General features: G+C 51.4%; 1 protein-coding gene across 2 annotated transcripts in view; it reads left to right on the top strand.

Annotated features, from left to right (window-relative positions):
• The window catches only part of Col5a1 (collagen type V alpha 1 chain), a 151,356-nt gene that overhangs the window by 72,301 nt on the left and 52,153 nt on the right, over positions 1 to 26,902 (top strand). For both annotated transcript variants that reach the window (XM_055600207.1, XM_055600206.1), the window contains exons 13-29: positions 1,157 to 1,249; positions 3,129 to 3,185; positions 4,323 to 4,376; positions 4,683 to 4,736; positions 6,004 to 6,057; positions 7,195 to 7,248; positions 8,859 to 8,912; positions 10,429 to 10,473; positions 12,110 to 12,163; positions 12,833 to 12,877; positions 13,422 to 13,475; positions 13,666 to 13,710; positions 14,642 to 14,695; positions 19,543 to 19,587; positions 20,076 to 20,129; positions 23,877 to 23,921; positions 25,538 to 25,591. In XM_055600207.1, the coding sequence (XP_055456182.1) occupies positions 1,157 to 1,249; positions 3,129 to 3,185; positions 4,323 to 4,376; positions 4,683 to 4,736; positions 6,004 to 6,057; positions 7,195 to 7,248; positions 8,859 to 8,912; positions 10,429 to 10,473; positions 12,110 to 12,163; positions 12,833 to 12,877; positions 13,422 to 13,475; positions 13,666 to 13,710; positions 14,642 to 14,695; positions 19,543 to 19,587; positions 20,076 to 20,129; positions 23,877 to 23,921; positions 25,538 to 25,591 (915 nt within the window). The remainder of the gene's footprint in view (positions 1 to 1,156; positions 1,250 to 3,128; positions 3,186 to 4,322; positions 4,377 to 4,682; positions 4,737 to 6,003; positions 6,058 to 7,194; positions 7,249 to 8,858; positions 8,913 to 10,428; positions 10,474 to 12,109; positions 12,164 to 12,832; positions 12,878 to 13,421; positions 13,476 to 13,665; positions 13,711 to 14,641; positions 14,696 to 19,542; positions 19,588 to 20,075; positions 20,130 to 23,876; positions 23,922 to 25,537; positions 25,592 to 26,902) is intronic.

The raw sequence follows: 26,902 nt of genomic DNA, 5'->3' as shown, positions 1-26,902 counted from the left end.
CTGCAATGTTCTCTGTGACAATGGCTAGGTTCCCGTCTTCCCAAAGAATCAACTGCTGACTGTGGGTGGGAGAGAAACAACAGCTTCAGCGAAAGCCACCTTTGTGGTCAGGCATCATCTAGACACTCCTCGATGCTGCTTCTCACTGGAGTTGCTATTTAATCCTAAATCCTAAGAGTGAAGCCCAGGCTCACCTTCTCTGTGACAAGTGGAGGATGGCACTTCAGGCCAGTTGTTCAGAGATGAAGGACCTGGAGCTCAGAGAGTTGCTGAAGGCCAGCTGGCTTCAGGATTTCAAACCCAGAAGTTTCTTAGACATAGGTCCTGGTAACAAGTACCCAACCACTGCTGCTGGCATTGGGGTCTCTGCAGTTACAGGGGACCATGAAGGGAAGGGTACATGCCCTGGACTCCCGCCTATCCTCTGGAGAACAACTGGGGCCCTTGCAGAGGTGCCCTCAGGATGGAGGGCTCTAGGCAGGTCAGGCCTAATAAACTTGGGTAAGTGAAGCAGTCAGAACCAGGCAAAGGCAGAGCTGCCGCAGCCCCTCAGCCACTTGCTCTTAACTTGTCCTTGCCCCTCATCTCCCTCACTGTGCCTGAGCAGTGTGTTCTCAGGACTGGATTCATCACTGGCTCTCAGGACTGTGCCCTCAACACTGTGCTCTTAGTACTATGCTGAGTATTCCTGAGTACAGTACAGTGTTCCTGGGGCAGCTAGCATGAAGGAAGATGGGAAGTGACAGCTTCTGTTCCCCAAGGGCAGATGCTGAAGAATGTGACACTTGCTGCTCATGTTCACTTCCTGTGGTCTGAGAACAAGAGCACCAACTTCACTTTCCCCCCAAGATGCATGCTGCACTGAGGTAGACCCAATATGGAACTATGGTGTCCCTTGCAGATCCCTTGGACCCAGCCCAGTTTCTTTGGCCTTTGATTAGTCTTTGAAGTGATGAATGTCAAGGTGCAAAGCAATGAAGGCCTAAAGTCCTTTGTGGGCAGAGGCTGGGTTTCAGGTGTCCAGGGCTAAGACTGACAGGAGGTGCTGTGACAGGTGTTGACCAGGGCCGTGTGCACACAGGTTGTGGAAATGGGACCTCACTGTGGTCAGGGCACCACATTCTATCCCTGGTGACTCTTCTCCTTGCTCTTGCAGTTCCGGTTTGGAGGCGGTGGCGATGCTGGTTCTAAGGGCCCTATGGTCTCTGCCCAGGAGTCCCAAGCCCAGGCTATCCTCCAGCAGGCCAGGGTGAGTGATGTGGATCCCTGGGGACCCATGTGACAGAGCCTGGTCCCAGTGGTTGCAGAGACTGAGTGGTTGTCTCACAGCATGCTTGCTCAGGAACCTAGGGAAGGTTGGGTCCTTTATGTCCAGCTGGAGAATGTGGGGAACTTAAGGAGAGTTTTCAGGGATGTCCTGTTCTCATGAGGAGTAAGAGGCCTCTGAGTTTCTGTAGCTTGTCTGGCCCAGTGGACCTCTCTTCTGCCATGGGAAGACACTCACCTCTGTGCCAGGCCCTGCACTTGGGGTAGCTATGGGGAAAGGAACTGCTCAGGGCTCCAGGTGGGGTGCCGGTGGTTGACTCAGGGTCTCAGGAATGAAGTTGGGACTGAGTGCAAGAACACACCCTAGGAGAAAGGTCCCGGACTTGGGATCCCTCACTTGGGATCTGGAATCTTTCATGGACTCCCCAAAGCTCTTGCACTTGGTCCAGGGTCTCTCACACTGAGCCCAGGGTCACTTGGGTTGAGGGTCTCCTCCTTCCCAAGTGATCACATCAGCAGATGGCATCATTAGAGAACGTGGCACCAGATTGCTGATTGCCAGTGACTGGCCTGATGCTGCCACTGCCCGGTGGGGTGGGCGGATGGATGATGCTCTGTGACTTATTTATTTTTATTTTCTGTGAGTGAGTGTTTTGCTTGCTGGACCAGCCCTTCAGCCACTTTGCTCTTAACTATTGGTCCTCATCTCCCTCACTGTGTATGTCTGGTGTCCACAGAGGCTAGAAGAGGGCATCAGATCTCCTGGAACTGGAGTTACAGATGGTGGTGAGCCACCATGTGGGTGATAGGAATTGACCTTGGGTCCTCTGGAACACATGCTTTTAACATACTTTTAATGGCCATTTCTCCAAGCCCAGTTATATTTTGTTTGAATATTTTTAAATTTGTATACTTTTATCTGTAAATTTAAAAACTAATGTATATTTTATTATTGTGTGTGTATGGGTTGATTTGCATGTTGTGTGCATGTGTGTGGAGGTGAATGTCAGGTAGTTTTCTCTATCATTCTCTATCTTTATTTTGAGTCAGTGCCTCTCACTGAACCTGGAGCCCCCTGATTTGGGTAGGTTGGCTGGCCAGGAAACCATCTGTTTTTGCCTTCCCAATACTGGGATAGGGACAGGTGCTGGCACACCTGGCTTTTTACATGTGTTCTGGGAATCCTAACTCAGATCCTCATGTTTGCACGGCAAGCAGTTTGCCAGCTGATCTCCCTAGACCCCAGATAGTTTTAAAGTGCAAAATAATCTTCCCAAATCAAGATGGCACTGTGGCGGGGGTTGTAATCCTGCATCAGAGCAGCTCTTCGGGAAGACAAGTTGTGATGGCTGGCAGGAGCCACATCAAGTGTGTTGGGGGTGTCAGAGGCCCAGGGCCACAGGCTGTCCCATGCACCACATATACCTCTCTCATTGCTTGAGAGTACAAAGCGCCTCTTCTAGAAATGAAAGTCCAAAATCCACAAAAACAAACAAACAAAACAAAAAACCCAGAACAACAAACAAGCCAAAACCCGCATGCTTTGGCCCAGCCCTGGATGGGAGGGCCTGTTTCAGGTGTGGCACAGGGTGGGGGACAAACAGGGCTGAGAAAGAGGAAGGCGCTGGGGAGCCTGGCCACAGTGGGGCTGCGGGTAGCACTGACCTCAACCTCTGTTTCCTACTTCCCTGTGAAGATGCAGAGAGCCCAGAATTAGGTCAGTGAGACCTCCCCTGTGAACCTCCAGTCTTTCCTGTCCTAGGCCCCTTTTCCTCCTGGCCATGTGTCACAGAACAGGAGCCAGAAAAGCATCTCGGGGCCACCCATAGCCTTTTTCTGATCTCCTCCCCTTTCCTTTGCAGTTGGCGCTGAGGGGACCAGCTGGTCCAATGGGTCTTACTGGGAGACCTGGCCCCATGGTGAGTGATTGGCAGGTCTTGGGCCAGTTGGTGGAGAGCCTGGGTGTACCTTTGCTGAGCACCTTTGTCCCCAGTTGAGAGCCAGCTCGGACAGGTGGCCCCTTGGAGCTGTTCCATCCCTTTGTGGGAGAGCGTGTCAGGGGTGGCTATGTTCAAGGCCACTTGAAGTATTGGGGGATTCCTGGGAAACAGGCCTCAGTTAAGCATAGTGGGGAGGATGGGGGTGCTTCCTCCCCACCTCTGCGTTTGAGCTCCAAGCTCTCCCTGTGAAGGACACACTCTAGGCTACTCTCACAGGGAGCACAGCAGGTAGGGGGACTTCTGTGCCGGACATGTCCTCACAGGCTAAGCCCATAAAGCTATGTTGTCTGCACTTTTGGCTCGTGAGGAGTCAGCTTCTACGTCCTTTTGGGGTCTTCCTCCTTACAGTTCTATCCCAGGGTCAAAGGTAACCCTAGTGAAGGCCAACCACAGGGTTTTCAGTCTTTCCCTGCCTGGCCTAGGTATCTCACCTCAGCTTTCTCTGGGTCCTCACAGCACAGCATAGATGTAATGTATCCAGGGGCCCTAAGCTGTCATCAAAATAGCCAGATACATGCTTTGGGCACTGGGAGTAGGACCTGGGAAGGACATAGCCACCTTTTAGCCCTCCAAAGCTGAGGACTGAACCCCTAATCTTGCACTTGCTAGGCTAGTACTCTGCCACTGTGCTAAATTCTTATACCTTTAAGCCCCTGGCTGACTTTGCTCTATGCTATCTCCTACCCCCAGGTCTAGGCTCAGCCCCATGTACCCAGGAGCTTGAGGTCAGTCTCCCAGGAGGTCTTATCTTGAACCAGCCCATAGGCTATGCACTGTGCTCCAAGCTGGAGGCTGTCACAAACCATGGGCCAGCTTGTCCTGGGGAAAGAAACCTCTTATGATTTCGTGGCCTCTGTGAGCCCCATATCTTTGCGTTCTACTAAGCCCCAGTAGGAAACCCTGGCAGCTACAGGTCCATCTGCTTCCTAGAATTGTGCTTTTTCCTTCATCACAGTAGGCAGTCCAGCCTTGTGATGAGGGCTCCCTGCCTGCACCACACACAGTATTTCTGTGTCACTTGTCTGAATACACACTAATCTGGTTCTGTCTCCCTAGGGTCCTCCTGGGAGCGGAGGTTTGAAAGGTGAGCCAGGAGACATGGGACCTCAGGTATGTGTGAACCCACCTCTGCTTTGCTTTTAGGAGTGGGTGGGTGGGGGTGACTCCTGGTTGCTGGTGGTGGCCAATTGCTAGTATTTCTTCAACAAAAGCAGAAAAGATTGTTACCTGGTACTGTAGAACAACCTGTTTATGGTGTCTGTTTCTAGCCCTCACTTAAGGCAGTACCTCTGTGTCCTGTCCTCCAGGGGAACTGGAACAGCAAGCCTTAGGCTAGGTCGACATGCATGGGGACGAGTTTCCTCTTTCCTTAGAAGAGGGTCATGTCCTGATGCTCTGTCCTCTGACTTCTGGCAGGGTCCACGAGGTGTGCAAGGCCCACCCGGCCCAACAGGGAAGCCTGGAAGACGGGTAAGTGCTTGGTGCTAGGAGCATGTGGTATGGGGCACCATCCATGTCCAGACCTGAGGTAGCTTGTCCTCTTTTGAACCTCATGATCCCATACGCACCTCCAAAGCTGTGTCTGTGTGTTCAGGGGTGAGGTTGTCCACTTGTGCCTAAAGCCATCCCCCAGACAGGTCACAGCAGGGGTTGGAGCCACTTTATTGATTGTTGATAGTGAGCCTCGTCTTCAGAAATGGCTGTCTTGGCTCCTGCTCCTTCCCTCAGCTCACTAGCCTCTTGGGATTTCCCATGGAGAACGCTGTCCTCCTGAATGGATCCAGCTCATTTCCTCAGGAACAAGCTGCCATGGATGCCATGCTATTAAAAAGTGATGACCACCCTCCAGGAAGATTAGAAAAAGTCTTAATTAGCCCATCCTATTTTTAAAAGCAGACATTCTCATGTGTTGCATATGAAGATCAAAGCTACCACTGTCCACATGGCCTCTGTGCCTGATCGTGAACCCAACCCATGATCAGTCATCTATAGGAGACTGATCTACAGGAAAGAGGAGGCTGGTCTGTCTCACAGTGAGCAGGGGCTTGGCAGGGAGTCCCTGTACCTTGTGCCTCTCCCGTGGTAACTGTAGCCTTTATAGCAGGGTTTGAAGGTCCAGGCTTGGCCTTCAGTCCCATGGCAATCAACTGGGCACCCTGGGTTTGCTCTTGAATATTTTTCATGGCTGGGAAGCAAGTGTGAGAGTGGACACGGATGATTGACCAGCTCACCGTGCAGTACACACTCTGCCTCTTGGTTGCTGTGTTGTCTGAGTGGGACATGCACCCTATAGATCTGTCTCATACTCACTCAGGTGGACTAAGAGGCCTTGATCTATCCCACAAATCTTTGGTCTTTAGTTTTCTTCCCAGTGGTAGCAAAGAGCTGAGCTTCTTTGCTATGGCTGATAGCAGCATGTTGCTGGAACCACAAGAGCAAGCTCCCTGTACCGGCTCTCCCAAATCACATCATCCTCCCCTAGAAGGGCAGAGAGTATCAGGCTCCTGGGGCAAGTCCCAGTGAGACAAAGTCAGGGTAGCAAGTGTTGGCCATGGCATGGCCTTGGGGCTGTTAGATCTGGGTCACCTGTCCAGTCTGGTGACACTGGACACCAATCGCCCTTGGCTGGAGTGCTTTCCATGATGCCTCCCTCAGCTTGGTTTGCTGGGAAGCTGCTCTCAGAGGATGTGGCAGGCTGCCTTTTCTTCCATATGGAATGCTGTCTCCTCTGTTCCAGGGCCGTGCTGGGAGTGATGGAGCCAGAGGCATGCCTGGACAAACAGGCCCCAAGGTAAGCTGTCACCCATACCTCCTCATGTCAGGGAACCGCAATCACCATCATCCCTGATGTTATGTGGATGACATAACCATCATATTTGATGAGTGTGACTCTAGAGAGTGCTGACTCACTTGGAGAAGCCCCTCTGGTGTGTGTTGAGAAGATAGATGGACAGGTGAATTACACAGGTGAGAATTAGTCTCCTTAAAGTGGCAGCTTCCCTCTTCATGGGCAGTCAGTGAGGTGGGGTGGATACAGTGTGCAGGTAAGCAGGCTACAGCCTTGGTGGCATGGCTGGCCACATGATCCCAGGTCTATGGGACATGAGCTTTCCTGCCCTGTCTTAGGAAGTCAGGACCTGGCCTTGTGGGGGTGGGGGTGGTGACAGACACAACCTGCGGGTGAGCAGGCCTTCTGTGAGTGCACAGACTCGTATAGACGTGTGACAGCTGTTTTTCCCTGATTCTGTAGATCCTGGGTTCATCCCTTTTCCTGTGACCCTGTATGTACTCTCTCCCACATGTCTGGGTCACCAGGAACTGTCACTGTTCAGTACATCTGTGCTGGGTTCCAAAGTCCTGAATGCTTCTGTGAACCCCAAGTTAATGAACACAGAAGGCTGTGGATGACAGGAGGAAGAGAGTCTTACTGTTCTGTCAAGTAGTTCTGATGTTTTTAACTATAAAGTTATGAAAAGCCACAAACACTGTACTCTGATTTCATCCCACCTGGCATGAACACCACAAGATGGGAGGCTAGAGCCAGGGTTCCTTGCAGATGAAGATGCTGGGGCCTCCAGGCCTGAGTGTAACAGCCCCTAGGACACAAAGCTGCAGCCAGACAGTGTGACCACTCCTGCGGGAGGAGACTCAGCAAATGAACACATGCTGACTTTGCAGCGGCCACTGATAAGCTGCATGTCCACATCTCCAGGGATGCCCTGGCCTTCGGCTTGGGGACAACAGTGCTCCTCCCTTTCCAACCTTTGCCTTGCTTGGGGAGAGGAGGTGGCATATACAGACTCCACAGTGGCCGATACAGGAGGGCCATGCAGGGGCCAGGAGAAGGCCCTGGGAGGGTGCTGGGTTAAGGGTGCCACTAGGTCGTGCTGTGAGTGGGGTATTTGATGCAGCTCTCTTGTCCTTGCAGGGTGACCGTGGCTTTGATGGTCTGGCTGGGCTGCCGGGAGAGAAGGGCCACAGGGTGAGTATTTGCTGTGGGATTTGGGGAGAGTCTTTTTATTCTAACAGCCTCAGGCTCCTTAAGTGGGGCCAGGTTCCCCATTTCACAGTATCTCCACGTGAAGCTCTGTGGCTGCTTATAGAATTGACTCCCCCGAATGGAGTCTCCGTTGATGAGGACCTAGCCCAGTGATGTTGGGTTTTCTACCTGCAGTTTATGAGTTTATGAGGTGCCCAGAAGACACCTCACTGCGGGGCATCACAGGGAATGGGGATGAGGGAATATGTGTGTTAGAACTAGTTTTAGAACCCTCTAGAACCCACTTTCTTTCTGCGTAAGGGATGCTGCACATTCACAGGAAATCCAAGCAGATATCACATGCAAGCTGCAGTCAGGACACTAGGGCTGTGGCCTCAGGAAGGCGGCACAGCGTAGGGGCCTGCCGCTAAGGAGGCCTGGGCTTGGCCACCGCAGTGCCTGCCTGCCTTTCTCAGCCCTGGCTGACAGTGGATCCTCTCTAACCTGCTTTACCTTGAAGTGGATTGTCAGTCTTAGCATTGTTTGGGACATCCAGGCACACATGTATGTATATATGTACATGCACACAGGTAACTTCACAGACATACACACAAAGGCACAGGGACACGTTCCTCCATACACATATGCATATATACACATTCTTAGCCATACACATGTACACATATTCACAGTCACACACATATACACACATACAAACATGAAGACATGTATGCATGCATAGCAAACATCATCACATAAGAGCCAGATATACATGCACACGTTCACAAGCACATACACATACAGATATGCACAGACACAGGCATATAGTCACTCATGTGCATGTATGTACATGGGAGCACACATGTATGTAAACAGGTACACATGGACAGATATTCATACTCTCCCAGTCACACACACACAGGTAGACATGGGGTTACATGCATATACATTACATGCATGTGCATATACATATATGTACACAGAGATGCAACAACACAATCATGCATACACATAGGCAAAAGCATATACACACATAGAAACGTGGGCATAAAGTATGCAGATATGGGCCCTGCGGTGAGAAATGTCTGTGCTCTGTATACACTGGATAGTGGCTGCTGGAACTCACCCACAGCTGCCACTTCTATGCTCTCTCATAATTACATTAAAGCAAGCTCACAGTCACCAGAGGCAGTCTTTGTCTGGGGGGTGGGGGCGTGCAGTCCTTTTGACCAACTGATGAGAGTGTACTTTGAACGCCTGCTATAGGCGAGGCTTGGAACTGCAGGTTTGCAAGGTAAAATCAGCCCTGACCCTCAGGGATTCTTGGTCCAGGGTGGTCCTTTCTGTGGAAAAACACTGAGTGCACAATGCACCTGCATGTGTGTGGCTCCTGCTAAACCTACCAGGTGCTCAGTCTGATGGTTCTGACACTGACAGGCTATCCAGATGAGACTTGGGTGCTAGGCTCTAGACTGACCACTCAACATATACCCTCCAGGGGAACTAGCCTACAAGACTGAGAGTTAGAATTAATAGGACAAAGAAAGGGGCTGGGGACAGTTATGGGCAACCTGCTCTACAGTGGTTAACAGTGACCCTGATTGACTTGCTAGGGTGACCCTGGTCCTTCTGGCCCACCGGGACCTCCAGGAGAAGATGGAGAAAGGGTATGTATCTCCCAGCATCCTCTTCTCTGAGTTTATCCTGGACAACTTTGAGTGCAGGCCATTGGGGGTGGGTGGGGTGCTGGGTAAAGGAACTGTGCCTATTGGCCTAGGGAGGTAGCTGCACGCTTCTGAGACTGAAGCTCGGCACAAGCACTTGTTTTACTTTATCCTTCTTGCAATGAGGGTCAAACTGTCATGAGTTTCAGAAAGGAAGCCTCTAACTATAGGAGGCAGGTGCCCCGGATCCCGTGGAGGGGAGATGCCAGGGGCTTAATGAGCTCCGCATCTCTGCTGATCTCATCTAAATGAGGTGTCAGAGGGAGAAGCAAGGGCTCTGGGAGAGAGGGTGAGGGGGTGGAGGGAGAGGGAAGTCATTATCTCTGGCCCCAGAGGTAGGGAAGGGTGAAGTAAATGAATATAGGAACAGAGGAGGGAAGGAAGGGCTGGAGTCGGGCTTCTTTTCTGGGCTTCTGTACCCAGAGGACTCCTCAGTGTCCATCCTGAGTCTCCTTAGGGGATGGGGGCTGAGCTCATAGGCCACAGCACAGATGTGCATGGCAGAGAACGAGTGATGGGCTTTATGGTCTCCTTGCACTATTGCTGGGAGCTCAAGAACCCCAAGAATGTGGGAGAGAGGCACTGTCCTCTCCAGATTCCAGACTTTGCCAGGGAGCTTCCCCTGTCTGGACCTTGGTCCAATCAGCTCTAAGCTGAGGAAGCAGAGGGGTGCTTTTGGAGGCCCCACCCTCTTGATTTAGGAAATGTGGGTTCATATGCATGCTCTTGTATACTCAGCTATCTATCTTTTGTGTGTACATATGCTCTTGTGGACATATGTGGACATACAGCACGTGCATACGTGTATACTGCTGTGTATGCAAAAATGTAGCCCTAAATGTGTGCGTATACACATGTGTGCCTATCTGTATGCATGCTATATGTGTGGCTGCAGTTATTGAACGTAGGCACACAGGAACACAAGTGCACTCCGGTTGTGTAGGAGTGTGTCTGTCTGTGGGTGAGGAGGGCAGGAGAGCTGAGCTGTGTGAGAGGAAGCGGTGTCCTGGCTCGTGGCCCCAGCTGTGACCCAGTGGAACCAGAACAACCATCCCATCAGGAGTAAAAAGCCACTGGCTGGTTTGGACTCTAATAGGCCCTGCATTCACTGCAGTGTGCGTGGGGCTCCTCTGCCTCTCCTCTGATGCCCTCGTTGCTCAGTTTCTGATACTCATGAGGGTGGCCGAGGCCTTGAACTCAGAAAGTGTCTGCTTAAGTGCCCTTGCTGCAGCTGTGAATGTAGCTGGCCATCAGTGCTGCTTCCAAGCCTCACTGTTCCATGCAGCAGCTGCACTCTTGCAGCAGTGAAGACAGGGACCTGTCCCCTGGGGCCAGCATTAGCAAATTAGCATATGCCTGAGGAGCGGGCAGAATCCTGTTGTATGGTATGCAGGGATGACCTCTGGGTATCTAAGCCTCAAAGCTTGTCTCTAAACATTCTTTTCTTTTTCCTCCATAGGGTGACGATGGAGAAGTTGGGCCCAGGGGGCTGCCTGGGGAGCCTGTAAGTCACTGGTGGGTGGGACTCCCAGTCTCAGCTTCACAGTCAGGAACTGAAGGATGTGAAGTAGATTAGAGAGCTTGGTCTGGGGAAGGGGGAAAGTGACATTTACCAGGGAAAGAACGGAGGGAGGACACGAGGGATTGGAAAACTTTCTACAGGAAGAAGCTGGGCCCCGGAGAGTTGTAGCAAATGCCCATGGCATCATAATTCCAGGGGAATTATGCCAGGTGCCCAAGTGCAACATGAAGCACATTCAGAGGGTTCATGGTAGACATCCATGTGTGTCAGAGTAGACAGGAAGACACAGTATAGCATGTATTCTGCCAGAATCATAGCAGGCGCCTAAGTAAGCTGGTGGCCATCTAGGGCATCGTGGTAAGTGGTAGGTGAACAAGAGGCCATGGCAGGCACCCAAGCCGCGGTCACAGTGGGTGCTGGGACAGTCAACTGAATAGGCCCAAGCTTGCCCCAGGCCTGGCAACTGCACCCTCCAGGGTGGTGCCAGGCCCGATGCTGGAAAAGCTGCCTTTTGACAGCCAACTTGTATTTAGGCTTAAAGCAGATTTCCACAAGGGCAAAAGGACATTAATTACCCTTCATTTACTGATGCTCAGAAACCTACCTTCGTTATCCAAGTCAGACAGCCGTTTGTATCTGTGAAGCTAATTGATGAGCTATGCTCATAAATGCTGCGCAGGGCAGAGCGCGAGGTCGGCATGCTCAGGTTCATTTGGGATGAAATTACACCCTAGATGACTGATTAGCCACTGAGGAGGATCCATCAGCGCTGCTCTTCTTAACACACATCTAAGTGGTGTCTTCTGGGTTATTAGCGTCTCGAAAACATTTTTAAGTCTACGTATTAAAATAATGAAGGAAGTGCTTAAGACACAGAGAAAAGGTTCGAGGAAAGGCTGTTTTTTGTTTGCTTGTTTTGATTTTTTTTTTCCATCTAAAAAGGTTCTGTCAGAATTGAATCAAGGTCACTTGAGATCCAAGTGTCCTGGGTGAAGCCTGTAATTCCCAAAGTGGATGGTTCGGCTAGAGCCCCATATCCACCGAAGACATGAGTGGTGCCCCATGCCAGGCACTCATGCACAACCCTTCAATGCCCAGGGCAGGGGAAAACTGTGGCTCTCCCAAGTGGCTGTCCCCAAGAAGGCCCTGAAGTTCCCTGCAGGCCTCATGTCTTCTGAACCTGTTCCTTGTTCCCTTGAACCCTGTCATCCCCAAAATGACGACATTACACGCCACTGGGGAGAGAGATTGAGGGAAGACTCAGGGATAAACATTGGGTCCAGCGGCACAATGTAATTTCATGAGTTTTCCGTGGAGAGATTTTAGTGCTCACTTTTCTGAGTGTTAGAGACAGGCAGGAAAGACCCCTTCCCTGAGGACAGCCCTGTTGCCCAGCTGAGCCCCTCCGTATCAGGGACTCCCTGCTTCCGATTCCATGTCCAGGTAGAGAGGAGGGTGGGATAAATGAACATTGGCTGTGATGGAATCTCTTTCAGGATTCTGGATTCACCAGCTAAGCTCTAGTGGAGCACAGGGTACCGGGTGTGGGTTGAACAGGGCAGGCAAGCGGACAGGCCTCCATCTGGGTTTCATCCTTACTTGTCTTTTCTTCTCACAGGGACCACGTGGTCTGCTTGGGCCAAAAGGACCTCCTGGCCCTCCTGGCCCTCCTGTAAGTTCTGTCACCTCTTGGCATACGTGTCCACGTTATGGCCCCAGAAACCCTCTGAGCCAGCTAGTGGGTGGAGCCTTGGGGCCAAGCTGACCTTAGTGGACACCAGCTGTAGGTGTGAGGGGCTGTGGGTCATTCATGCTCAGAAACGAAGAACCAGAAAATGGATGTGGCTGAGGCAGTTAGCCCTGCAGCTCTCCTAGACTTTTCAGCCTCCTTTTCTGACACAGCACCTGCTGGTTATTTTTATTTTTCATTTATTTTTTCCTGTCATAAGCAATGCCTCAGAATGCCACATTGTCCCTCTGCTTGAGAGACCTTCCCAGAATCTTTTTTTTTTTGGGGGGGGGAGTTCTGGTAGGAGGTAGAGGCTCATGGTTCTGATTAGGGCTCTATTTTGGTGGGTCAGATTGGCCCTACCCTTCTCAAACCCTCTGAGACATTTTTCTAGATGAGGGTCTTCTCCTATGAGGGTGCTGGGGCCTGACAGCTTAGCTAGCTTACGGTGAAGGGTTAGTATCCCAGCTGGAAGGGGTGGAGAGTCAAGTCTGTCCTTTCCCCAGAGAATATACTACCATGTGGTCACCTTGGGACCGTGTCCAAGCATGAGGAGTGGGGTTGCTCATTCTGTGTGGAAACACATCTCTTTTCTTTCTAACCCTCCTGCAGGGTGTAACCGGTATGGATGGCCAGCCTGGCCCAAAAGGAAATGTGGTGAGTCCCAGGGGTCACATGACCTGGCTTTTGGTGATGGCCTGTGGACACAGCCTATGCTGCCTCAGCTGGAAATTTGGGTAGGAGAGTGGACCTTAGCTTCTGGCCCACGGCCTGGTGCTGCCCTCTAGTGGCAGAGCCTCGTGCCAGAATCCCAAGTTGGTATTTGTTTTCCAAAGTCAGCTCAGCTAGGAGTCAGAGGTCATTCCACCAGATGAGTCTGTTAGCTCTGTTTATTTCAAGGGCACACAGAATATTTCCTAGTCAGCCTCTGTCATGCTTTCTGCCTTGAAGGACATCAGGGTGCTTGGCGTAAGCCCACATCCCCTTTACAGAAACAAGTCGTTAATCCTATGGGTGTAAGGATCTATCTGCCTTCGGTGGCAGCTCCCCTTTTCCTGAAAGCTGTTCCCAGACATCGATTCCAGGGGCTACTGGTAGACAGTCCAGTGGAGGGAAAGATAAGATGTGGAAATGGAATTCTTCAAAACAGGGTGTGGTTCCTAGGCCCCCTTCTCAGGGCCTTTGCTTCTGTTTCCTATAGGGTCCCCAGGGAGAGCCTGGACCCCCAGGACAGCAGGGTAATCCTGGTGCCCAGGTAAGTGTCCTGGGAAAGGTGGCTTGGGACATCAGGGGTGGGGCACAGGTTTCAGTCAAATGTCTGGGAAGTAGAGACTTAGCTCTGCCACCAAGATGGTTGGTACCTGGATGGGGGCATAATCAGTGGGAAGATGGTGGAATGTGAGGGCGGTCAGTCTTCTCATTTCTCTGTGGGTTCTACCTCCTAGGGTCTTCCAGGTCCCCAGGGCGCCATCGGTCCTCCAGGAGAAAAGGTAGGTGGGATGGACAGACATGTGCAGAGAGGCTGCCTTGCCCATGGGCCATACTTCTGACCAGGCCTGGGGGATCTGCTGGCCTTCCCTAGCAGGCATGCGTATCTTGCTCCCCAGAAGGCCCTGAAGTTTAGCCCCTAGGAACGAAGCATGTCAGCCTCAGGAAGGATCTTGAATCTTTCTCATTAGTTGATTCATAGATTCATCCACCCATTCACTCTCCATCTATGTGTGGAGGAGTCAGTTCCAGCAATCCTCAAAGCAGCACACACTGCTGAGTGTGAACTAAGTTCCATTTAGCAGAAGATTAAATTGGGCATCTTATTTTGGTAAATTCGACACATAGACTTCTAACGCTTACCATGTGCTGGGCCACTCCCCTTCCAGCAGCATCACAGAACCCAGGCATGGGTTGGGTTATTTCAGGAAATGCAAATGGTGTAGGTCTTGACCAGCAAGAAGCACAACAGGGTGGTTCCGAGGGCATCCAGATCCTGGGAGAGCTTGCTGAAATGCAGACAGGCAGGCTGTGCTTGGCCTGGGCCTTGTTGAGAATGTTATGGGATGGTGGCCTGGTGGCCCTGTGGTTGCCCTGCTGTGGGAGGGATTCCGTGGATGCTGCTGGGGAATCTGAGGAAGGCGCTGCGCCAGGAGTAGCTTCAGAAGGTCCCAGGACTGCAGCATCCGCTCAGCAGATGTGAGGGAGAAAGAAGACGGGGGCAGGGGTGCCGCCATAACACAGATGCAGGTTCTGGTGGGGGGGCACCTCTTTGGCTGCAGGCAGAACTGAATGCTGGGAGCAAGGGCTGCAGCAGGCAACCCTGAGTGACACTGGGTATTTACTTTAGGGACCTGTAGAGAAGGGTCAGGCATCCCAGGAAAGGAGTAAACATCAGAGGTATTCTCTCACAGACTGTCTGGTTTGCACTAGGGTCCTTTGGGGAAACCAGGTCTCCCAGGAATGCCCGGTGCTGATGGACCCCCGGTGAGTACTTCCCTCCCCCACCCCTGCTGCCCTGTTCTTCTCTCTCTAGGAAGCCCTTCTTCTCCTCAGAGGGGAACTGGGCCCTGAGCCTGTGTGGGTGAAGATCATGTGCCCTGGTGTTCTGCGCTGAGTGATTTCTAGATTCTGGACAAGTTTTCATACCGTGTTCCTGTCACTGAGGGGATGTGACTACACAGAGGGAGCATTACCTACTTGTTAGGGTGTGCAAATTACTCCCCAGAACTCAGCCTCATGTTTGAAGCTGAGGAGTGCTGGGCTGGGCTCCAAGCCATCACACCTGTCACGGGTGTGGGAAGTGAGGGGCAGGGTGTGCCAGGGGTATTTTTAGTGCTCACACATCGAGTTTGGGGGTGGTGGGGGTGGGTAACGTGTCTGCAGTGAGCGCTGCTGGGAGCCAGATTAGACAGCGCCTGGAAATAGCAAGTGAGCGACAGGTCCAATCTGGGAGCAAGCTGTGCAGAAAGGGAGGAGTGGAGGGGAGGAAGCAGTTAGGGAGGTGTGTGTGTGTGTGTGTGTGTGTGTGTGTGTGTGTGACAGAGAGAGAGAGGGAAGGAGAGTCTGTGTGTCTCTGTGTGTGTTTCTAGCCACAGCTGCCACTCTGCCTCAGGATGTTGCTGGTTTGAGGGTTTTTTTAATTTTAAATTTAATTTAAATATTTTTAAAGTAACCTATTAAACCCACCCCCTCCAGTTTTTGCCCTTCCCCCTCCCACTGTTCCCTTCCAGCGTCACATGCTCCTTAGTGTTTATTGAAACTGAGAGGACGTATCTCAGAAAGCAAGATGAGATACATTAATTATTTATGACAGTTTCGTTTATTGTTTTAATAACACCATTAAAAACTAAATATGGTGGGTGGAGGGGGCTCAGAAAGCGTCCCCGTGATTATGGTGATTGCTGCACAAATGTGGAACCACTGAGCAGATCCACAGAACCCATGTAAATGCTGGGTGGTCATGGTGTGCATGTGTAGTTCCAGCTTTGGAAAACAGACGGGACTCACCACAGCAAGCTGGCTAGCAAGACAGTTATGATGGCCATGTCTGGGTCAGTGAATGAGCTGGAGCAGTGATCAAATGATGACTTGATATTAGCCTCAAGCCTCCATGTGCTCACACACACATATGTGTGTTCACCTACATGTTCATGTTTACATGTTCACCTACATGTAAACATACTTATACACACACACATGTACACCACACACTAATATGCAAAAGTAGAAAAAGAAAAAATAAACTAGATGGGGATGTTGCGTGTGCTAACAGCAACTGGGATGGTTCATTGTGAGCTGTCAGCTCTACTGCAAGCTAAGGCCCACGGTGAATCCCAGACCCCAGATTATTTTTGATTGTTCTGAGCAAACAAGTGTAGTCACTCCCGTCTCCACGTGGACATGCTGGGGAATTTAGGAGCTGAGTGACTGGTATTTCCCAGTGTGCCATTTCTGTCCTTTGTCTTTATTATGTGTTGCAAAAAAAAATGATGGTGCAAATAACATTTTCTAATAGACACTGAGCTCAGAGAAGCGGCAAGTAGATGGCTCCCTCCCATCCCCATTGGCCAGCACTGGTCACAGGACCATAGTTTCCTCGTGTCTGTTTCCTGCAGTAGGTGATGCCCACGGATGGAGGTCTATTGCAGTGTGTCACGTATATCCTGCAGTGAGGAGAGAGTGGCTGATCCTTTCCACTACCAGACATGCCTCTGGCCTCAATAGACCTGACTGGTTCTGGCCCGGAATTCCTGCCTCCACACTGACGCTCTGTCAGTTCCTGAGTGTGGTCTCCTTTTACACTTTGTGGGTGGGACACCAGGAACCCGCTGGCCTGTAGACTCTCCTGGCTGTATTAGTTACATTTCCTATTGTTAAGACAAAACACCTGACAAGAACAAGTTAAGGAAGTGTGTGTGGGAGATGTGGCTCACAGTTTAAGAGAGGCGCAGTCCATCCGGGCAGAAAGTCATGGCACAGAAGCTTGAAGCAGCTGGTCAGAATCCTGTCCACAAGAAGCAGAGAGGGATGCTATTGCTCAGTTCATCTTCTTCTTATTCAGTCCAGAACCACAGCCCATGGGATGGTGCTGCCTGGACTTGGGGAGTCTTCATCTCAGCCTAGTCTAGATGCTCCCTCACAGGCATGCCCTGAAGTTTGCCTCCCAGGTCATTCGACATCCTGCCAGGCCCAATACTGAAGCTGGAGAAGGGCCCTAAGACAGCAAGTGGGCTGGGAAGAAATCAGGGACCCTAAACAGATCCAGCTGTCCGAGTTTGGAGGGGGGAGAAGATGGATGGCTTGCCTTATAAAAGCAGCTCACTGTTGATAAACCTTGAAGAGGCTAGCTTGTGCTGAGGCTGTTTTCCTCTAGTATTTATTTAGTTTTGGTTGTGAAGAAAGAGTGATTGACAGGCCAGGGAGATGGTTCAGTTAGGAAAGTGTTCAGCCCAGCGTGCATAGGGAGGCTGGGCATGGCAGCGCAGGCCTGTAATTCCAGGGCTGGGAAAGTGAAGGAAGGAAGATGCCTGGTCCTTCCTGGCCAGCCAGTCTAGCAGATGATAGAGTTCTAGGTTCAGTGAGAAACCCATCTTAAAGGTTACAGTGGGGAGCAATTGAAGAAGACACCTGATACAAACCTCTGGCCTCCACATGCACTCACACACGCATATACATGCCCATAAGCATGCACACACATGGAGGGACAGACGGAGAAGAGTGAAGGGAGAGGGCATGGAAGAGGGGGGAAGAGAGAGAGAGAGAGAGAGAGAGAGAGAGAGAGAGTTTCATGTCATACCTAGTGCTCTGAAATGTGATTAATTCCCCACAGCACACAGCAAAATGATGGGTAAATGGAGCCAGTAAAAATAAAATGTGAACGAGCACCCAAGGTTTGGAGAAAGTGCTCACGATCCAGTATTAAATGCAGATCGTATTATACCTGCCCATTTTGTATGCACACCCTCAGAGAAAATGGATTGGAAGCCTGTGCCCCCGACCAGCCTCGTGGCTCTGCACGGTGGGCTGTGGAGGAGTTTAATTTCCTTTTCTGCTCTTCTAATTGTCTACAATGAGCATATATTACTTTTTTAATCAGAAAAATATCAAATACAAATAATTTAAGCTTCATTATTTTTCCATTATGAAGGAAACATTCACTGTAAAATATTGGGGGAACGTACAGTGGCAGAGAGAGAGCACAGCCTCGCCCTGAACAGCGGGAAGATTTGTCAGTGTTGCATTTTTTTCTATTCTCCTCAGCCTTGTAGTTTAGAAATGAGCTCTGTGCCTCCCCACTGTAGTTGCTTCTTTCTAGAACACAGCTGAGACCATCTAAGGCATCTGGTCAGCCATGGCAATGGTATCCACCAGCTCCCATCGATCACACTCTGCTTGGTGCTTGCTGAGCACCTAGGGACTCTCCTTGCTGTCTCTGAGGCCTTCTGTGGTGTGAGCACGTGTGTTTCTAACATGTCCCTGAAGGAGTTACACATGGAGAGGGCATCTGGTTCCACTAGTGCCTCTCACTGCGTGTGTCCCAGAGATCCTGGCTTATGACCTCCCGAGGTGCCCACCCACCCTGGGTCCTGAGCAGATTCATGTCCATGGTGGGTGGGCACTGAGATGAAGACCACAGGTCTTGAGATGGGACACCCCCTCCTTGCTACCTGAGATTCAGCCTCGGGTTGAGCATGATTGTAATTTCTGGAAGGCAGGGGTGGGTCCAGCTTGTTCCCAGGGCCAGGGCAGCAGGCACAGTCCACCAGTGGGTGCCTCCATTTTCCTTCAAAGTCACTAGGCTCCTGCATGGGGACTTCGTGTCCCAATTCACGTGCTAAGCTCTTTATGAAAAAAAGAAATCAATTATCCAACTAAGAGAAGCAATGGAGCACACGTTCAGCTGTTCCCCTCTAGAGAGAGGCCCCCAATATTCAGCCCACTCAAGCTAGAACTTTGTCTCTTTTGTGGGTCTGAGGAAGTGTGGGGCTTGCCCAAGCACGCATGAGAGTTTCAATGTATCTAAGGTAGAACTGAGCCCCTCTCCCATTGCCTGGCCTCTATTTACTGGAAAGAGTATTGGTGAGCACAGCCTTTTTGCTTTCCTCTCTACCTGTGGCTCTGTGTTTATGGCTTGGGGCTCTAACCCTGGGGTCACTGCAGAGAAACAGAGCCGATGCTGCACTGTGGGGCGTGGAATTAGCCCAGGTGGAGGTTGGTGGGGGAGGACACAGGTCCTCTGCAGGGTCACCTCTCACTTTCCCTCACTTTCCCGGGCTCTAGGGACACTCTGGGATGTGACTGAGGAAAACTAAATGTTGGGGCATTTAGTCAGGTGACAAGAGGGCACTGTTTCTGCCCTACCTGCCTGCCCTCAGTTTCCTCAAACTGTCAGTTTCTGTGTTTGGCATGCATTGTGGCCCTTGTTGGTCCTGGGACTCAGAACCCTGAAGTCTGGTCCTAGTTTATTTTCCTGAAGGTTCATTTGGCTGCTGTGACCTTGAGTGATGCCCTCGTGTCTCTTTTGGTCTAAGTCTTCCCTGAAGGATGGGCTGTTCTCAGGGAGGTCTCCCACGCACTGTCATCGCCACACATTCATGTCCCTTCCATGATCGGCCAACTGCAGGGCCACACTGCTTCTTCCCATTTTGCAGATGAAGCAGCGGAAGTCCAGGGACTGGGAGTGGCTTGGATGTCTGTGCAGACATCCTTGATTTTCATTTCTTTTTCCTGGAGAGGTCAGAGCTGGAGGACTGTGATGCAAATACTGCAAAGGTGAGAGTCCTCTTTCTGAGCAGGTGGCTAACTCATGGAGATCTTCTCTCTTGTGACAGGGGCACCCTGGCAAAGAAGGTCCTCCAGGAGAGAAAGGAGGCCAGGTAGGTACCCACTGCACCCTGCCCCAGCAGTCAGTCTCTGTGCAGGTTTTCCAGGCAAGGGGGAGGGGACAGTGCCTAGACTGTAAGCTCCGGTCAGTCACTGGGAAGGTCTTTTGACTGTTGAAGGATGTCATTTCCATGGACAGGATACGTTTGTTCCCCTCAGCTGAAAACTGCTTCGTCTCAAGGTCCCTAGGATGGAGACATGTTTCTTTAGTGACTTGTCTTTTCTCGACCCAGTGTTATTTCTTTATGCTACATTGCTACCTCTCTGTCACCCTGTCCTGGCCTCCTGGAGATGGACACAACATCTGACTGTTCTCAGACATTTTTGCTTTTCGGAAGGCACCACCTGCTGCCTCCATCATGAGCATCAGTGTCAGTGTGGACCACAGGCATATCCCACAAAGCTGCTTCGCGGGGTCCCGTGAAAGTTGCCCACTTACTCAGACCGGAAAGTAGCTAATATTCTTTCCCTTTGGTTTTAGGGTCCTCCTGGCCCCCAGGGTCCCATTGGCTACCCGGGTCCTCGAGGAGTTAAGGTAAGAGGGACTCTGCAACTCTGGGTCTTCCTGGAAGTCAGGATGGGATGCGTGTATGGACCTGGCTGGTTTCTGGAAGTTGCTCTGTGGTTAAAGCCTGCTCCAGGCACTCTAGAGTAGCCTGGCTCCCTGGTTCCGTATGCAGATGCTGGTACCCTGGATGGCAGGTCTAAGCAGGTGAGGCTACTGCTGCCAGCAAGGGGACAGACTGACATAGGGCAGGGGACTACACCCTACTCAGCCTGTGAAGAAGCAGGGGCACTGTACTGGCTACCTTCTTGTGTTTACCACATGTCCATACCAGGCTGATCTCAGGAGCCTCTCATGGGACATGGATCTCATAAGGGAGAGGCATGGCCAGCAGGGGGAAGGCCGGAAGCAGTCCTTTAAGCCACTGGCATGTTGATAGAGGGAAAAACCAGTGTCTCCTCTCAAATCCCCAGGAGGAAGGGTTCATGAGAGATATCCATTTGTTTACAATCATCTTTGTGCTGGTACAAATTCCTGGAACCTTGTTAAGTGGGACACAGAGTGCCAAAGCAATATTGAGAGCAAGTTCCCCTCTGTCCCCTCAGCACTAACTGAGTTTGCTCTGAGCTGCATGATTTAATCTTGAGTTCCGAGGTTCCCAGGGAGTGTGGACTGGGTCTCTTCCTTCTCCATAACAGGGACTTCTCAGCATCTCAAAGCTCCAGGCTTTCCACCAGCAAAAAAAAAAAAAAAAAAAAAAAAGATAGCAAATTGACATGGATGGAAACACAGAGCGTGTTTCCCTGAGACTGTGCAATATATACAAACACACCCACAAAACAACTTTTTTTGTTGGAAGAATTTTTATAAACATGGCCAAGACCACTGGCCTCACTCATGTACTCTGTGGTGCTTTGTCTCTGTCCAGCATTGCTGCAGACCCAGAGTGCAAAGCTGTCCTGGGGTGTGGAGGGTGGAGAACTCACAACCTCAGTGTTCAGAGACTGTCCAGAACCTCACCAAGCATGCTACCCCAGTCTAGACTTGAACCCAATGGGCCCTGTTTCATGTCTCACAAGTCTAGACATCCCAGTTCAAGAGCAACCTCTCAAGGATGGCAGCCTTAGGCAGGTCAGGCTCCTCCTCAAGCATGCTTTTCCTAGCAGAATGCCTCATGAATGCTATAAGGGTGATAATTGAGCAGCAGTGCTGATTATGGGAGCTCTATTCGTGTTTATCTTACAAATTCCTGTCGCCTACCCGGAGCCTTTGGCAAGCTCCTATACATGGCTAATTGCGTAAGCCTTCCTCTGCAAGCTGAAAGGTGTTTACTTTGAAATGTTTATGGAGAATGCTCTTATCTATCTATCTGATTAAAATTCACTCATGACATGAGCAATCCAGTGAGACTTGGAAGCAGAGGGGAAAGCAAGCTTCAAGACAGTCTTCACAAGAGAAAGAAATATTCCTGATCCTGTGTTCTTGAGAAGTAGTGTTGGCCACCTAATCAGTCTGAGTCCCATGGGCACAGCAGAAGTAGGTGTGGGAGCTGTCGCAATTAGGGGAGAGGGATGAGATAGGGTTGTGTCGTGGCCTATCTGTCTGCTGTAAGAGAAACCCCATGATCTGGGGCTTTGAAATAGAGGCCGGAAGCCCAGGGTCAAGGAGTAAGTAGACTCATCATTTGGTTATGGCTGCTTTCCACTTGACAGCCCGGGTCTTCTCACGTTGGCCTCGTAAGGTGGAAACAGCTGACAGACTCTCTCACGTCACCCCTCCCCTTCTCACTAGGATGAACTTGGGGCCTTGCCCATATCTCATGAGCACTCTACCACCAGGCTATATCCCCAGGGCTCTTTTCACTTTTTGTTTTGAGGAAGAATCTCACTATGTTGCCAAGGAGGCTGGCCATAAACTCATGATCTTTCTGCTTCGGCTTCCTGAGCAGTTGGGATTACAGGTCTGTGCCAGCAGGCTCGGACCTGGGAGTTCATCTCTGCTGGGTCCTTGTGCTCCTGTTTATCTCCTGCCTGGAAGAGTGCGCTGGTGGGAAGAGCCCTGGGTACCAGCTGAACAGCGCACCCACTGTCGTCATCTTTGGGCTTGGAGACCATTGGTTCCAAGGCAGCTGGCCAGACAGGGCTCATTGCACATTCCTGTGTCCTTTGGACCACAGATGTTCTTAAACTCCTGTTGCTTGGGTGCATGTGGCAAGCCTTGCTCACAGACTCTGTGTACGTCAGATGTCTCCATGCCTGCTCTTATGCCCCTCTCCACTTTTCAGTTTGCTGCTCACCATTGATTCAGGTTTGAGCAGGCACAGAGCAGGCTCCCCAGAGTCTTCACCCCTCCCCTCCATTCGGGGCTTTTTCATCTACAGCTGCCTCCAAGGGCCAGGGGTTGCTGTCCTAATGAACTGGGCGTCTCTGGTGTCAGCCCACACCCATTTGTCCAGTGTCAGGATGAGAGATCAATGAGCAAGAGTTGCTCTGACCCAGCTGCCATCCAAAATCTCTCTGTTCCACAGCTGTTCTTGGCCCCCTTCCCCCCAATTCTGCATTCCAACTCATGCATCATGGGGTATGGAGTAGGGATGTTGTCAACAACGGGCTTGTCTTCTGATACTCCAAGCCCTCCCTTTTTTCAGTGCTTAAGATTTCAGGGTACCTGTGCACCTGTTTTGTGGCTTCTAGCTTCCCAGGTCAGAACCCAGACCACAGCCCTGGCTCCTGGGTCCCTGTGTCTCCACTCTTCATTCTAAAGTTTTTCCCAGCCTCAAGTTCAGAACGACTAAGCCTATGTGGTGCTCTGGCCAGCAGAGGGCAGCTGGTGGCCCTTGGGTCCAGAAGGTGGCTCAGGCCTCCGGGCTATGTGACTCCTCTGGGGTCCTATGCAGAGGTGGCTTGAGGCAGCTCCTAGAATCCACAGTGAATCCATGTAGGTAAATGTCATTTTAGAGGTCTAAGGTCAAAAGGCATGGACCATGAGGATATGGCTCCATCTGTCACTAGATTTCACCCACTACAGCGGAGGGCTGGGCTCATTGAAAATGGAGGAAAGAGGGCCTGGTCTGTGTCCACAGAGCTGTTCTAACAGGAATGTGAGGTGGCCCATCCTGGGCTGAGGCCAGCCATGGTCATTGTTGTGGCATTAGTTGGTGTAATTCCATGTCATGTCACCTTTCAGTGCTGATACAGAATGAACACAGATTGGTGGTGCACAGCTGCTGTCTGCTGGATGCCTAGCACGCGCTGGTCACTCCCTGAGGACTTTCAGACCGTCCTTTTCCAGCAGCAGAAACAAGGCTAGGGTCTTTGTCAATCCACTTCCAGATAAGGAAACTGAGGCACACAGAAGTCTGGGACGTCCTCAGAGGCCACTGGAAGAAAGGGTCGGGACCTTAACCTCCCTCCCTGCATTGAGTTCTTCCTGGCTGCAAAAACCGAGGGACTATTTCTGGAACAGGCAGGCGTGTTAGCATGGGAATGTGCTGGCAGGGGTTTGGACCTTTAGAGAAGCGAAACCAGACCTTTGAGAAATTGGCCAGGGAAAGGTTGGGATGTTTGTGTAGAAGGAGAAGTCAAGGGCCAGTGCAGGAACTACGGACACTGGGGGCCTCCCATGAGCCCCTGTCAGACAATCCTTAGATGAAGATGATGGATGGGAGCTCATCTAAGGCTAGTACACATACTCCCATGGGAGCTGCTTTCTTGACCGCCCCCACCCCCGCCCCGTGCCTTGCGTGTTTGTGATCACTCTTTTTTCTTACCTGCACAGGGGGCAGATGGCATCCGAGGTCTGAAGGGCACCAAGGGGGAGAAGGTAAGGACCTGTCCCTTCGAGGGTGGGCTGGCTCAGCTTGGTGCAGGACACAATGGGGTTGCCTCTGAATGTGGAGGGGAATGGATGCCTCCCTGAAGGAAGCTCACTTGTTTGTAAAAGGAGAACGAAGCTGCTGAGAACCATGGTACGGTTGCATCTCCCGGGCTGACCCAGAGCATCTAGTCTACCCCAGGAGGCACTTGGCTGTATTCACACACCTTCCTCCCCTAAGTCTCTCCCTGTGGGTCCGTCACTGGCGACAGCCCTCACGGTGGTCAGTTGTCGCCTGAGAGACCCAGCACTCCTGTGCAGAGTCCATCCAGGCCAGTTTTACAGTCCAGCCTCAGTGTCTAGAGCCAGGACATGTGAAGGCATGTCCAGCTCCGTGACTGTTCACACCAATATGTATGTCACACTGTAGAAAGTGGTGCTGCCTGCCGTGGTCAAGCCTGCTTATCAGGCCTACATGAGTTGTCTTGGTTAACACAAAGCTGAATAATGGCACCCTGAATGCGTGGAGTCAGGGTGCCCAACACCCGGCAGATGAGCTGCCCTGAGCCCCGTGGAACTGTGCAGCCAGCCTTTTTGTCTTTTCCATTGGGTGGGAGGCAGCCTGGCCCTTGGACGTTTTCTGCCTGTCTTGTGTTCCATCCTGTTGGGCATCTCCACTGCTGTTCAGGTGTAGCTAGTGGGTGTGGATGCCATTTGTGGCAGGCATGGAGCTCCCTGGGACACCGGGGTCTGAAGGCTGTGAGAACAGGGCCTGTCAAGCCTGAGCTCAGGCGCCTGGAAGATGTGCACAGCATAGCTTCTCACTGGGCACCTGTGGACAGTTTGCCTCCTTTCCCAAGTGCTGTGCTAGCCTGAAATCTATTCCAGGGCTATGGTCAGGAGCGGCATAATAACCCTGTGACCTACCTTGAGCCTGGGTGTGTGCAAACCACCTAGCCACCCTTTGAAAAGAGGAGGCAAAGAGGTCTTCCATTTTCTACTACTTCTAGAGCACATCTGCAGGGGCAGAGGAATGGATGTGTCTTCTGAACAATTCAGCCAAGAACACCTATATGTGGCCCTCAAGGGGGAAAGCAGGCCCTCTTAGGAGCAGACATCCACTTGCTCCCCAGAAGGACTCTTTCCAAGCCCTATGCCTCAGGTTTCTCATTCTGTTGGGGAGGGTCTTTCTTCTTCCTTTTTGAGGATGGTTTCCAGACTCTCAGCTTTACTGCTTTATCTAGTCTCGTTTGTCTTCCTGAGACAAGATGTGCCTCGCTACTTACTTTGAAGGATGTGACTAGGTTACTAGGGTATGTTATCTTACAAGAAAAGTTCCTGGTCCCCAAGTGGACTGAGAAACCAGACTAAGATGGTTCTAGGGAGAGGGATGTCTGAGGACCTGTGGCCCTGGCACAGCATGCATACTGCAGCAGAGGCCTAGGGGTGGATGAGAGGCACGGTGTCTACAGGCCTCCTGCGTAGGCACAATGCTTCCTCCCCGCACAGCTCCCCTGCTTCTGCCCTGACCGGGGGCTCTGTGTTGTGCAGGCCCGGTACAGTGGGAAGTGGTGCTTCGGAGTGGGATTCTCGGCAAACTCATGTATTGTCTTGTCTGTGTTCAGGGTGAAGACGGTTTCCCTGGCTTTAAAGGCGACATGGGGATAAAGGGTGACCGGGTAAGTGTTATGGGCCTCGGATTTGGGCCAGGGACAATTAGAGTGGGTTTGGGGGAGCTGCACGAAAGGCCACAGAGCAGCTCATCAGAAGGGAGGCAACACTTCTGCAAGATCCTGGTATGAAGCCAGAGTGTCTGAAGCTCAGGGTCCCTGTACAGTGCTCACTAGCCTGCTCCTCAGTGCCCACTCCAAAGCCAGGGCATCTCTCACCTGCGTTAACCCCAAGGACAACTGTGGCCACTCCTCCTTCACCCTGAGTGCTGGACAGGTGGCTTAGTGAGGACTGGGTACCCTGGATTACAGCGAAAATTGATTCCAGAGGATGAAGAGGAAAGGGGGACAAGATGGAAACCATCCAGACAGACCCATAAGCAAACCCTGCCCAAGACGTAGCAGATGGCTGGCAGGACCATGGCCTACTGAGGCTCTGCAGTCCGTGAATGATCCTGGTCCCCAGGATGCACCCAAGTCACTCTTGAAGCCCATGCCCTGCCATCTGGTGCTGGGTCATGGGTGAAGCCTCAAAGCCTGGCCACTTTCCTGATGGGTTGCTCATCCCAGCTCCAGAGAAAGCAGCTGCGGCAGGCGAGGGCATGGCTTGCTCAGGTGGGGGGTGCCCGCACAGCAAGCACAATGAACCAGAGGTTAACAGTGACACGAAGGATGGTTTCTAGGTGCTGACCTATCAAAGCCACCCACTAGCTCCTGCTGAGGAGTTTTCCCACAACTTCAGAATGAGTCAAAGCCTGACAGAAGGTGACACGCTGTGCCCCTGGTAGCCCAGCTGTTGCACACACCTGAATGTTGTCTATTGGTTAACTCAGGCCTGTTGTCCACTTCTGTAATTATTCCCAGAGCCAGCTCTGAAGGCATCTTTACTGAACATTGCAGAACAAGAGGGCCTACACACTTTGACACAACCTGACAGGGAATGTCTGAAGCCACCTGCGTGTCTGTCATAGGGAGAGAATAAAAAAGGGACTAGGTGTTCTGTTATGCTGCTGCTGAGGGTGGCTGCCACAGGTCTCCTCCAAGTGAAGGAGTGTCAGTGCTGAGGGGCTACCCTACATCAACAGCAAAAGTGCCTCTGACCCCTCCTCTCCCATGACTTGGCACACACAATTAGAATCCCCTTGACTGAGGCATGGGTGTGCTGGTGCATGCCTATAATTAATGTCATGAGACAGAGGCAGGAGGATAGGTATGAGTTTGCAGCCAGTTTGGTGTTTATAGAGAGACTCTGGAGATGAGATGGAGATAGATGATAGATAGATAGATAGATAGATAGATAGATAGATAGATAGATAGATA

The sequence above is a fragment of the Psammomys obesus genome, unplaced genomic scaffold (assembly GCF_907164565.1).
Source record: "Psammomys obesus unplaced genomic scaffold, mPsaObe1.curated_primary_1811, whole genome shotgun sequence".
In the NCBI taxonomy this organism is placed as follows: domain Eukaryota; kingdom Metazoa; phylum Chordata; class Mammalia; order Rodentia; family Muridae; genus Psammomys; species Psammomys obesus.
Note: the sequence above shows the minus strand (reverse complement) of the source record. Positions and strands in the feature narration are given on the sequence as shown.